General features: G+C 36.1%; 1 protein-coding gene across 1 annotated transcript in view; it reads right to left on the bottom strand.

Moving 5' to 3' along the window:
• LOC129752613 (uncharacterized) overlaps positions 1-12,222 on the bottom strand; it is a 43,533-nt gene extending 31,311 nt beyond the window's left edge. The window contains exons 1-2 of the mRNA XM_055748387.1: positions 12,207-12,222; positions 11,777-12,066 (exon numbers count right to left, since the gene is read on the bottom strand). Coding sequence (XP_055604362.1) covers positions 11,777-12,066; positions 12,207-12,222 — 306 coding nt within the window. The remainder of the gene's footprint in view (positions 1-11,776; positions 12,067-12,206) is intronic.
• Between the last annotated feature and the right edge of the window lie 1,834 nt (positions 12,223-14,056).

The raw sequence follows: 14,056 nt of genomic DNA, 5'->3' as shown, positions 1-14,056 counted from the left end.
GGACACTCTAAAAACAGCAAATACATTCTTTTATATGTTTGGGACCTTGCTACGAGCAGACATGTATAGGATTCAAACGCTGGAGTGGGTTTGAAATAAGGTTTTTCATAAGTTTTGTCGTGCAATAGAAATCATCTATCTCAAAGCCTCGGTACCGGCTATACAACTTACGAGCTTTCGAACAGGCAAAACTGTGTTGTTTGAGGTTAGGTTTGTATAATCCGTAGTTGCCGATCATGTGCTTCACTACAATGCTTGATTTGAACTTTGTGAACATTTTTTTACAGCGTTTGCATACTTTTTCAGCACTGACCCACTGTAATTCTTTCAATAACACTAGTTTACAGCATTTTTTTTAACTAAGTAAACTGAAGACCATTTTTAATGAAATTCAAAAAAATCTCAGTAGAACAGTTTTTGAGTTATGCTCCAAATATGAAATTTTGGAAATATAAAAAAGTACCTGAACATAGATTTAAGTATCTCGGACTGCTTAACATGAATTTGAAATCTCTTTTTTGCATATTACAGCTGAGTAAATTTGCTATCGATCACTTGAACTTCATTTTTTACGTATGATCAAAAGTATTGTTGATCAGTTTGCGTGGATAAGAGAAGATTGAAGTGCGGCGATTGGTCTGATTTGAATGCGGTCTGGTGAAGATAGTTTAAGCACTGACCATGCTGACTCGATTTCGTTTTCTGGATAATTTTTCCAACAGTACGCAATGTCGATTCCAGAGTGCGCATCGATCGATTTGAAGAAATGCTATCCCAGTTAGGAAATGCCACCCAACTTTAAAAATAAAACACGCAATTTCTACGATAAAATCGGGCTAAACAGGACCATTTTTCCTACAGGGGATTTTTTGTCAAATTTTTTAGGTTCGCCACCTGCCGTCGGTATTGCGAACCTGCAAAATCTGACAACAAAAAATTAGACAGAAAATGGTTGAATTTTTGTTCTTAGTGTCATGTCAGTGTGGTCAGTGGTTTAAGGGCGATGCGCGTGGTTTGCTCTGGTGGGATACCGAAGCTGAATGTTTGATAAAACGGTAATGTGTTTATGATTCCGGTTGGGAGAAGCAATATGGGAAAGATAGTTTTTCTTCGAACAATACATAAAGTATCCGCTGTAAAAGAGTGGTTAGATAGTGATGGTTTGGTGGAAAAACGTAGAAAAGATTTCGAACCGCATTGGAGTAACTAAAGCCGATGACAGCTCCCGGAATATGGTCAATATGGTTTCCGAAACGAGTGAATAAAAAAAAAATTTGGATGTTAAGTGTCAGTGGAAGTGTAAATAGGAAAATATAAAAAAAAAAATGTGGAACGGAGATTTCTTCCAAATACTGAATGTTTGAACATGTCCTATCATGTTGGCACCAGCAAGCGAAGCGGTTGCAGAAGGCGTATTAATTTTCGAGAGATGGACCGAAAAATGGGTGAGAGATTTCCATGTAGGGTACTTCTGTCCATAATGCCCTTGCGGGGTAAAACGCCAGCGACTATATTTTGATACATTTTGGAGATTTGCGAAGTTTCTAGTGGATTCTTTTTACACAAATGTGTTCTTAAAACCAATACCTTGTAATTTTAATAAAAATGGTTACCAGATATTCATTAAAACACAAATAACAACTAAATTAAATTTTGAGGTGGCTATCCATCACTTGAGTTGTAAAAAGTGATCAAATGAAATAGGCTTTTACACCAAGATGATTGCTTAAAACGTCATCACTGTGGAAAATTGTTGTTTTATGGTAAACTGAAGACATATTAAATTTCAAATATCCGATCAAAATGCCCCCATGAATTTATGGACAAATCGCCCTCCTCTCAAGGTGCTGTTCGGTAAGATGTCAACAAAACCAGGTGTTTTATTCTAAATTTTGAAGTGCAGTTTTCCATGAATACAGACCGATTATCGAAATTATATATCGATCTTCTTCTTTGCTTAGTCCTAAATTATCATTAGGATGCATAATAATTATAACTTCCGATCGGATTTGAGTAAAAATCGTGCAAAGAAAATCTAACCGGTTCACTAAATTTGTCGCCAAAAGCAGCAGAAAAAATTGGTTGAAACTGACACGGTTCAAAATTAAGTCAAGAATTTCAAAAATTTTCATTATTTCATTGAGAAATGTTAACAAATCACTTGTTTTCATGTGTAGATAAACTTGGAAAACAATATTTTTTGCACTTTTTCCGAATCAAACAACAGAATTAATTTATTTTCACTGTGAATATTGTGTTGTTTTCGAGTCGTTTTGATCCAATGTTTTGGATCATCATATGCCTACACTGGGGCGTTTAACATCCAATGATTTCAAAGGTTGTTGTTAAAGACGTTTGTAAAAAATCGAATATTTTCATGGTTTTTACATTAAAAAGTAATATTTTTGACAGAATATGAGTAGAAGATAGAAATACCAAGCACATGTTGCGATGTATTCGGGTGTTCAGCTTATGGGGCTGTTCACTAATTACGTAAGCACATAGGGGGGGGGGGTGGGGGGTTTCACATTTGCTTACAATTTCTTACTAGGGGGGTAGGGGGGGTTTCCAAAAATCTTACGTAAGAAATGTTACATTAAAAATTCATCACAGCCATAGCCTTTCGAAACCATATTACTCAGGTTTTTTTTACTCACTACCTATTTGTTGGTTAATTTTGATGTAATGTCATTTATCTTTTAATGTCTATGAATTCTTAAAAATCCTAAAACTTTCCACTGAATGAGTCTATGCTTTTAGGTTAGTTGACAACGTGATTTTAGTTAAACATTTTGCCCCAATTCTAGTAGTAAAGTAAATTAAAATTTCCAAAATCGTGCTTACGTAATTAGTGAATTATGTATTCCGCATACTCGGTCATTTTCCTTAGCAGGTGCATATTCCCCCGAAATACCCTATGAACTTTTCTCCCATTTTCTCTTTCTGCATGCTTGTAGGGGAGGAGCGGGCTATATGCGCCTATTAAGCAGAATACTGATTTAATCAAATATCACATCGAATATCTGTACAAAAACTATATACACGTGTGCAGGCATCTGTTTTCTATACATTGGAGTAATTTTTATGTTAAAATTCTCTTCCGTTTCCAAGAAAACCGATTTTATAATAAGTGTTGTCTAAAATGCCGAACCTCAAACCGTGCGGGCTAAATGCGCCTATTTATGTTTTGAACAAAATTTCTGTTTTTTGGGCAATATTTCCGTATAATTTCATCGAAACTGCTAGAAAGTAATAATTTCCGTACGACCAAGCTGAAGTTTTATAAAAATCTATGTATGAATAAAACAAAATTTAGGGTTGCCATACTATGGAGGTAGTTCATCCATGAGAAAAACTTTATCAAATCTGTTTTTAGATCTTCAATTATCTCTTAAGATGTTATTCAGAGATTAAATTTGAAGGTTCAATTATAAAAATCATTTATTTATTCTATTTAACGTGTTATTTTAGGATGGAGGCATTTTACAAACATGATGGGGGCATACAAAAACACTCTCTAATTCCACTATATAATCATTATTGAACTTCCACAAAACTGAAACATGTTTAATTTCTTAAGTTCATTTGAGTAAGAAACAAAAACCATCCTAGTTTTTGTTATAAGCTTCTTTACGTATAATTTTTCACCAAGGGGTTCGACTACGTATAATTTTTAAAAGTCGAAATATTACATCAAAATGTATCAAAACCTCGTATGATTTTTTAAATTTTTTTGAGTTTGTAAATTCATAAAATTCTTTCTTGCCTTATGTTCTAAGCGTATCACCCTCAAAATGCATTGGTCAGATAAGCTGTCTAGTCAGCCATTTCATCAAACAGCCGTAGGGTCATTTAACCCGATAGGCCCATTTAGGAAACCTTTCCCCTACAAAGAATGGCTTGCTGTGATCGTTATTCCTTCTACGACTAATATTTTGCTTTGTGTGGAGATCACCTTTCCTGGAAGCCGGACATTATTCACACTATGCGACGAATGCGCTGTTCCGGCTAAACTTTCCGAATCAAGTAGTTTTTACTGATGTTGTGTTGTAAACCTTATTATGCCTATTCCTGTTTTCAATCACAAAACATACTTTTCTATACTGGTTGGTTTCTATCTTTCCAAAAAACTGTGCCGTTTCATAATTCTTGCTATTTGTTTCAATTTTCCGAATCGAATTATTCTTTAAGTTGAATGAATATGAAGAATATGAACTGAATCATGTTCTATAAACCAATGTGAACTTTTAATTTATTGTAGCATCTACTGTAGTTCATAGTATTTTGTATATCTACTAATGATTGTTTCCAGCATAAAATTTGTGTCATTTTTCTACATTTTTTTTCTTAAGCTCAGCATCTCAACTTAAGTAACACTAGTCGTAAATAATTTGTTTAGGTTTTTTAATTGAATGATTCTCTTTAAAATTATTTACAAACAGGTGAGATGACGCCACACTTGTTATACTACTTTTTTTCATTCTTTTTGTAATGTGCTGCAGTTATCCATAATTTTTTTTTAATTAATTAAAAAATCCATCATGCAGGCTGATTAACATTGCATGGTGTAATTATCATAACTCATATATCTTATTATTATATTTGTTAGTATTGTTTTCTTAAAAATTGTACATGTTTATTGCATCTTTCAATGAAAAAAAAAATGCTTTAAATAATTTCCATTTCATCATTTATGAAATCAATGACATTTTAACATTTTACAATGTTATTCATTTCACAGCTTCATTTCATCAATAATATCCTCACACCTCAAATTATTCGTAGAACATTTATAGAATTTTTCAATTGTTTCAATCATATTACTTTTTCAGCCAAACATCACTTTTGGAAAGGATAACTTTTTTCATCATTTATCAGTCATTCTAAAGCGGATATATAGCTGTGATTTGTACTTTTTATAGCAGAAAAAAATAGGAAAATTGTGCATCTAATCATGAAACTACAAAATTTTTCTTTCGACTACCTCATACAATCATATTCCTGTATTCCATTTCATTTCAGAAGGCGTTAAAAATAAATAGCTAAGGACGGCAAACTATTTCATTTTTTTACCTTTAATTTATTCTTTAGCTTAATTTTTTTACTTTTTCATAACTGATTTACTCTTTTCGTCAGAACTTGTTCGTTTGGATTTTAATTTTCAGATTGTTACTTTTCTATTATTTAACAGATTATAAAGTATCATCTTTAAGCTGACTGAATTTTTTATTTTCTAACCAGGTATACGTGAGCTATATTTTCAACATTGTTTTACGAAGCATCAAGAATCGTATTATTTATATTATATTGTATTAGTATTATATACATTTCATTATATTACATTGCATTCTAATTTATTATATTGTATTATATTTTATAGTTGTATATTTACTTTATCTAAATAGGATTGGGGCATCAGAGTACCTTCATTTTGCAAAAGGAGCAGGTAGCAGTATGTGCTTGTTACCCGTTTCGAACGCTGGACGTTTCTAAATTTATGTCAAGAGAATTTGGCATGGTTAAGAAAAAGATAGTATTTGACTACTTTTTGTAAAATAAGGACGCACTCTTTTTTCGCAAGCCTTGGGGGCGGGATTATGACTTGCATGCTATTAAGGTTAGTCAACAATATGGTTAAAGCTTCTCGAGACTTTTCCCCTTATAATCCTAGACTGTGTTGCATGGTAGCCAAGATAGACGCATGGGTTATTTTCTTGGCCATAACCGCGGCGCTGCCGCAAACCCAAGGTTGATAAATACATACATACATACATACATACATGATCAAGAGTATTGTTGATATTAGTGACTTTATGATAGCAAACATTCTAAAGACGCATTTTTTTAGAGAAAATTTTGTTTCAGCGAAAATTTTAGACTCGATGGTAACACTTAAAAAATCTGATTTTTTATCGACCTTCAATGTCAACTTAAGGGGGGGGGGGGGGGGGGGGGGGTAGGGTCTAACATTTTCAAAAAAATCGTTTTTTTTATTTTCTTATTGAAACATTTCAAGAATGTAGTGTCAAATTTTCAAGTCAATCGAAGCAAAACTGTAGAAGTTATAGGCCTTTATCTCCTCCTATCTTATACTGCAATAAAGCAAGAGCAGAAACTTCAAACGCGTTTTTCTCGAAAGCACATTTTTAAAGTCCGTGGACATCGTCATTTGAAAACTACTTATCCGATTCTTTTCAAATTTGGAACATATTTTCTATATATAAAATACTAGACCCCAACGTTTTTCTTTTTTGATTTTTTTTTATTTTGGGGAGATTTTACAGGTGAAAAATGGCGGATTTTAAAGTGAAAAATCGTAGTTTTTACTTCAAACGGCCACAAAAATTTCATAAAAATATTTTTAAGTTAAATGAAAACGTTGGGTTCAGAAAAACATCTATTGAAAATATTTTGCTCTGATTTTTTGACTTCAGATGATTCTGTGCTGAGATACAGTGTCCACCGCAAATCCTGTTTTGTAAAAGGCATCCTCGAAAGTGCTCCGTCACCGGCTCATTTTTCAATATTTTTCTACGATAAAATTACTAAATGTTCTTTCAACAATGCTTTGTATAATGCAAAAAATTTGATTACATTTGTTTGAACGATAGCTCCAGAAAAAAATCGTGAAAATGGTGTTTTTTTATACCCGTTAGACCCTACCCCCCCCCCCCCCCCCCCCTTACAACGAAGATTTCAAACGGCTTTTTAACAAAATCGGTTGAAAATTGAAGAAGTTATGTTTACTTTACCATAACAGCAACTTTTGCATTTTTGAATAATTTAACGAGCTGCATTGTACTAATCATAGTATAGAAAGATTTAAACATGATAAATCTTTTTTTAAATGGCCATTTTTAAAATGGCTCAAATGCTCAGGAGCAAAACCAACACTACTGGTATTATTCGTGTGGGTTCATTTCCACATATGAGTTACTTGAATCGGAGAAAAACCTTACAAAGAATTTGATTCGGTTGTGATCTCCTCCGGTTTCTGATCGCCGGTTAGACCACGAAGTACAATTTTGAAGGGACGATCACTTTTTATGTCTTATGTAAAAATTTGGTGTTTTTTATTATTCAAATAATTAAAAAAAATTTGGAAATCCTTAGAAGATTCCGCCAATATACGAGCACTTCCCCTTCGACCGATCTGAAAAGAAATCTTCACATCCTTGACGGAAGAGACGATTTCTTTCTACAAGGCATTCAATTCTGAAATCGTGACCGTAATCGGTGGAACCTTTTCATACTTAAGAGTTTAAGAAGAAGAAGGTTTCTTAGTACTCTTATCAGAATTAAATATGATTTTTTCCATATCCCTGATGCCAAACATAAAATTTAGACAATCCGATAACATCCGTTCGTCTTATTTTTGATTTAAAGTTTGTGTGAACAAGGTCATATAAGAAAAATATGGATTCCATAAAAATGTTGATTATCGATCCGTGGCCAAAATCAATTTTCGGAATTCCCTAATTGTCATCCCATCAGTGCATAGCACAGTTAGAAAATAATTTCACCAGTAGATAGTACATATTTTTGATTGGTTTCTGTTCTGATCTTAACCGGCAACAGCAATCTTACAAGAAAACCATCAGGTAGGTCAATATCATTTTCAGAGAACAACAAATAGCCCAGCTTTATGGCGCGTAACAGGATACATAATGTTTGATAGAATGTCTATTTGCTTTCTCGTTCTCCTGTCTTGGAAATTTTCCGGGGGCAAAGATCTTCGCCGGATTTATAGACGACGACAACGACGACGAACGCCGGAATAAAGCACCAAAGGGAGCCACTTTTCCTTTTTCTGGCTTAAACATCTAGCGGAATTTGGTGGTTGGGGGCAGAAAAATCTATCCCGCTGCTGATGCTGTTTGGAGAGCGACAAAACAGCTTTCGGCTTTTCCATTGATACAACATTGAATTGGGACCGAATGAATGGTTGGGGTGTGGAGCTCGTTTCATAGTATTTTTTTCTTTAGCTTTTTTCCGGCGGCTTGCCCATTGCGATGTCAGATGGAGTCGGCAGTCGTTCCACATTTTTTAAGCGGAACTTTGTTTGCCCTTCCTGTTTGTCTTCGACGGAGGAGACTTTTCGCAACAAGATCAGATCCGGGGCCGACTTCGTGTTTTAGTTAGCATAAAAGTCATCTAAATTTATGCTGACTCGACACTAGTTTTTGGCTAATACTTTTTCCATCTGGTAGATCTAGTGATTCAAAGGGGTGGTGGGGAATAGAGGGTTATTCAACTTCATTTCAAACTGAAAATGACTCATCCGGTGGGAATTAGAGCATCCCTCACGATTTAGAGAGATTCCACCCTCCTGCGTAAAGAAATTGTCCAACTGCTCAAAATCGAAAATGAAGTGCAAATCATATCTTTCTCAAGTGCATAATCAAACAGCAATTTTCCCATTTTCCATGAGTGTTTGAGTTTGAAATGAAACGAAATGAAAATAGAACGAGATGAGAAAGGAAAAAAAACGTGCGAGGGTGCTGGCTGCAAATTTTGTCACACCAGGCAGTAAATCTGCTAAATACTTGAAAGACTCTTGAGAATAGCGCTGCTCCTCCTGTATCAAACTGAAAGGACGCGATTGTCGCCCGGCGTTTTGCTGATTGTGCCCCAGGAAAATGAAATTCCGGAGGGAGAAGGATCTGCTCTGTTGATTTCGATTTCGTGCTGAGAACCCCTCGACTGCGCTGGATGGATAAAACAAGTAGAGCCCCTGATGAAAACAGGGAAGAAAATCCGCAAATGAATAGAGGAACATTGAAAGTGACTTCGGGCAGGAGAATGCTTGATGGAGAGATTTACTGAAGCAGTTGTTGACGCCTCTGGAAGACACAGACACTTGAAAGTGCAACCGTGAAGGATGCAACACTGAAGTGTTTCGCCAAACATGAATAACAATTTCATTAGGTGAAGGTAGCTCGAGATTTCTAACTAATTTGTCTTTCATTTCTAAAAGAAAGATAACGTGATATAAAAAAGAATCATTTTTATTTGCATATAAATTATCTTTGCATTGATAGATGGAAAATTATTTTGTAATTATTTAGAGGCGAGAAGTTCGACAAATATTGATGTTGGAAAGTATTCGAAGCCAATTTTACCATCCTTCATACATGATATACAATGCGTAAAATTCTTATTACCGCACATACACTATTAAGGCCTTGTTGGAAAATTTGGACCTCAAATATCTAAAAAACTTAAGCCACTTGTTTGAATAAAAATATTTAACTGTTGAATGTTGAACTTAATTAAAAACCGAAGTATTGCTATAATTCAATCGCAATACTTTTGCTTATGCGTTGGAGAGACTTTCTTAACATTTTAAAGATTTGCGTTCAATAATTTATACGAGAGAACCGAAATATTATTATCAAACACCTCATATTGTATGTTGTTTTCCCGGTTAATTTCGGAATTTATTCTTATCTTAAAGTAATCTAATGAAACGCTTGGTTGAATTCGGTCAGATCCTTATGCTACCCTATAAACACGATTTTTTCATTTTCAAGCTGTCTTTTTCACTCGGATTTAAATATAATTAATCAAGCCAGTCTCAAGACTGTCCTCCCAATCCGATGGATCACTAACTTTTCCAAAAAGCAAAAGTAGATTTCTGAACATCCTGTCCAGGTTTTCTTTTAACACTTTACTAACACTAAACTTTCAACTCCAAATGTTTTTTCCAAGCTGTCCTTACAACGCACTTTTTTCAACTTTATTGACTATATAAGAGAAACATTCACACTGAAACTCTTCTACAATTTCTATTTCATTATCTACTTGAACAAATATCGATACTTGAATCAAAAACTTACGTACAAACTTTCCCATTATCTCACCTAAATTCTCTTATATGTTTATAGATCATAAACAAATTAGGATTTTTAAAATTGATCATATTGTATTTGATAGCTTCTGCAACTAGCCATAGATCCGTTTTTTTATTCAAAACTATTATCATTTATGTCTTTGTGAAAAATCTCTTCTGCATCATTTACAATTATTTTAAGAGATCCAAATCAATATTATATGAGAATTTGTACATGAGAGTATCCTATGCAAATTTGAATCTATCTGCTGACAAATGTCACAATAATAACTGTAAGACAAGCCTGAGTATTGCGATGGAACTAACTTTATTGTATGATGGTATCAATACATGGTATGTAAGGTGTGGCTAGTATTATAGTTTGTGTAGTTTAGAGGTGTAGTATGTTTGGTGAAGTGTAAGTGTATGATATTACGACACATCTTCCCTTTTTTAACAAAACTAATAACATTCAAAATCCTGGCTCCTTTTCGGTTTGATGGATCTTCCGGACCGTGTCATCAGGGGTTGCACCGCGGATCGAACTTCACTTGGTGAGGGATGGGATTCATCATGACCAATTTTCTGATTCTCGAATCGTTCAGAAGGCTGCTCGGTTAATGTAGGCTGCTCCACTGGTTGATCGGCTACTGTTGGTCGCAAGTGGTGTGAATTTGTTCTCAGTATTCTTTCCCCATCTGTAACCACGTACGATCTCTTCCCGTCGGTGCTCTTGAGAATGGTTGCGGGAGTCCATGTCTTTGTTTCGTGATTGTGAAGCATAATCGAGTTCTCTTGGTTGTATCGCTTGGACTCCACTGCTCCGCGATCTGCATATTGCTTTTGGTGCTCTCTCTCTTCATTGACAGCCGTGGAAACCCTGCTGAGCTGACCAGTCTTGGTTGAAAGCTAATTTTTATACATGGCAAGTTCGAACGTATGAGTCTTTCACTAGATGATGGTAGATCGGCTGATCTTGGCGTGTTTCTAGAATGCAGCAGCGTGAACTGCAAATCGGTTTTGTCCTCTGCACATTTCTTAAATCAACCTGTAATTAACAAAACCTGTAATTTTAAATAGTTTTCCTTGAAAGCTAACGAAGATTCATTTATTATTACAGCAAATGTCCTGTAAAAAATTGTACACTGAAAATTAAGAGTAACGTACATAATTTGTTTTTTGACCTGTAAAATAACGGTAAATGACCTGCTCCTTTTTGTTACAGGAAATTTGCGTAATTTTACAGGAAATAATTTTTGCTGTGTGCGATTTCAATTGTTGGATTATGGTACGATATGAAGTATTCGCTAGCTCCTTGTAGTCAAAGTAGCTAGAGAAGCTATCAACTAACAATATGAACTCCCTTCCTCAGAAGTGAAACAAATCTGTTGCAACTCTCTCAAATGGCAGGGTTGGAATCTCTTTAGAAATCACTGTATGTTTGACATTGCTTCGTTGATGTTTCTGACAGACCCCACAAGCGTCCGTCTTTTCCTGGATATCTCGCGTCATATTGATCCAAAACAGCAGCTGTTTTGCTCGCATAACAGCTTTTTGAAACCCCGGGTGTCAGCTGTGAATTGTTGCTAGCATCTTACGTTGCAATGTTCGAGGAATCACTACTTGGCTCGATTTGAACACTAGTCCTTCGTAAACTGACAATTCTTCCCGGAAACACAAATACTTGCGTATAATTGGCTCAACTTGGTCTCGCTCCTCAGGCCATCCTGACATAATGGCTGACTTCAACAGGGTCATTTCTTGATCATTTATAATATGGTCTCGCATTTTTTGACATCTGGAGCACCACGTGAACTTCAAGTTCGTAATCACTGTCGGCTAGATCAGCATTCTGCACATTTTGGCTGAGAATGTCAGGTATTGGTATGTCTTTACCTTTCGCGTAGGTGACTCGAGGGTTATATTGAGCTAATATAATCTAACTCTTTTGAGTCGAAGTGGTGCTCTGTCCAGTGGTCTACGGAAAATGGATTCTAGCGGCTTGTGATCAGTATCAACCGTCAACTCTTTGCCATAAATGTACTGGTGAAACTTATTGCACCCGAATCTTATCGCCGCTGCCTCCTTTTCAATCTGGGGATAGTTAAGCTCTGTTGATGATAGGGACTTTGAAGCATACGCAATTGGTTTCCCATGTTGCAGCAAAACTGCACCCATGGCCTTCGAGATGGCATCTACGGACAGAGTTACTGGTGCGTTTACATCGTAGAACGCTAAGATAGGAGAGGATATCATTAAATTTTTTATCTTTTCGAAAGCTTCGATTTGTTCTACGTTCCAATCCACACCACGTTTTTAGTGAGAAGTAATCTAAGGGGTGCTGTTATGTTGGACAAATTTTTGACAAACTTACCCAGATAGGTTATCATACCTAGCGCTCATTGTAGCTGCTGCTTATTTTCTGGCGTTCAAAGATTTCTGATTGCCATCAGTTTTTCGTCGTCAGCTTTCAAGCCTTCGGCCATTCATAGACTGCTGTTCAAATTTGCACTTTTCTTTGTTCAGCTTCATCCCAGCATCGTGAATTCGCTTGATAACCCTTTGAGTCACTTCCTTCAGTTCCGAGAAGTTTCTTGCATGGATGAGAATATCATCCATCGAACATTCAACGCCGTCGATGTCACCTACTGTATCTTGCATGACCCGTTGGAACACTTCCGGTGCCGATGCGAGCCTGAACGGAAGTCTTGTACAGCAATATCTACCCCAAGGTGGGCTAAATTGACATACTTTGAAGTGCGATCTGTGACTCGTATTTGCCAGAATCCACGTTTACAGTCTAAAATAGTGAACAGGGTGGACTTTTTCAGACGAGCAGCAATTTCTTCGATTGTCGTCAAGGGATGATGCCTCCTGAGGAGATTCTGATTAACCTGTGACGGATCGATACAAATTCGAAGTTTCCCGCTTTTTTGACTATCACCATAACGTTAACGACGGGTGTAGGCTCGAAAATCCGCTTAATCACGCCCAACCTTTCCATACAAGAAAACTCTTTTTTGACATCTTTTCTAATGCTGTGGGGTACGTTTCTCGATGGACGAACCTCCCACTTGAGATCTATGTCATATACATAATTTCGCAGGCATCCCAATCCCTCATACAGATCGCTTTCACTAACTTCTATTGCATGAATTTTGGCTATCAGTTGAAGCTCGGTACAGGTCTTCCTTCTAAGAACTGGAGTGACATTTTCTTTAACGATCTTGAAAATAATTGAAATGGAACTACCTTTTCATGGCACACCGGGGAGATCTTACCCAAGACTGGCATTCTGTGTCCGTTGAATGTAACCAAATTGGTCGTTCTCGAAGGCCTGATGGCAACTGGAACATCTCGAAAAACTCTTTCAGGTAGAAGGTTGCATTGAGCACCGAAATACAGTTTTACCGTCAACTTTCTTCCTTGAATCTCGATTGTTTCGAACCAATCATCTGTCGCACCATCCTCCACTGTGTAAACGTAGAATTCTTCTTCCGCTTCTGAATTTTCATAATCACTTTCACGTTGTATTTCATTCACTTTTTGTTCTCTGCTATTAAAGTTCTTTTTCATTTCATTTCTTTTTTTAGATCCACACACTTTCGCGAAATGTCCTTTCCCTCCATAATATTTACAATATTGGTTGAACGCTTTGCAAGCGGCCCTTTTATGTTCACGTCCGCAGCGTTTACAATCAATCAGTTCGTCACTAGTCTGTAACTTTTTGTTTCTTTCTTCTTCCGCTCGTTTCACTGATTTTACCACTTCCACTTTGGCCACTTTTTTCAACTCTTTGTATTGCATCGACGTTAATTCGAAATTTCGACACAACTCAATAGTTTTTTGCAACTTCAGCTCATCATTGAGTAATTGTGGCACTGATTTAGTGAACTTTGTTCCGATAATTAACTTGTCTTTCACCAACGAGTCATGTAAAAAATAGAACGCACACTTTTTTGCGAACGCGAGTCGCGAACACGTCAAACAATTCATCTTCTTTTTGCTCTATCTTGTTAAATTGATATCGTTCATAGGTTACACATGACTTGGGTGTAAAGTATTGTTAATTTCCACGATGATTTCCACATCTTCTTCTTGTTCGGGGCGCAATCTAAATGTGTCGAAAATTCTTATGCACTCGGAGCCAATTGCACTCAGGAGTGTTGCTGCTTGCACTGGACCTGGTTTTTCGGAGAGTTGGGTTGCAATTGAAAACCACTT

The sequence above is a fragment of the Uranotaenia lowii genome, chromosome 3, assembly GCF_029784155.1.
Source record: "Uranotaenia lowii strain MFRU-FL chromosome 3, ASM2978415v1, whole genome shotgun sequence".
In the NCBI taxonomy this organism is placed as follows: domain Eukaryota; kingdom Metazoa; phylum Arthropoda; class Insecta; order Diptera; family Culicidae; genus Uranotaenia; species Uranotaenia lowii.
The sequence above is the reverse complement of the archived record's forward strand: the minus strand, read 5'-3'. Positions and strand labels throughout refer to the sequence as shown.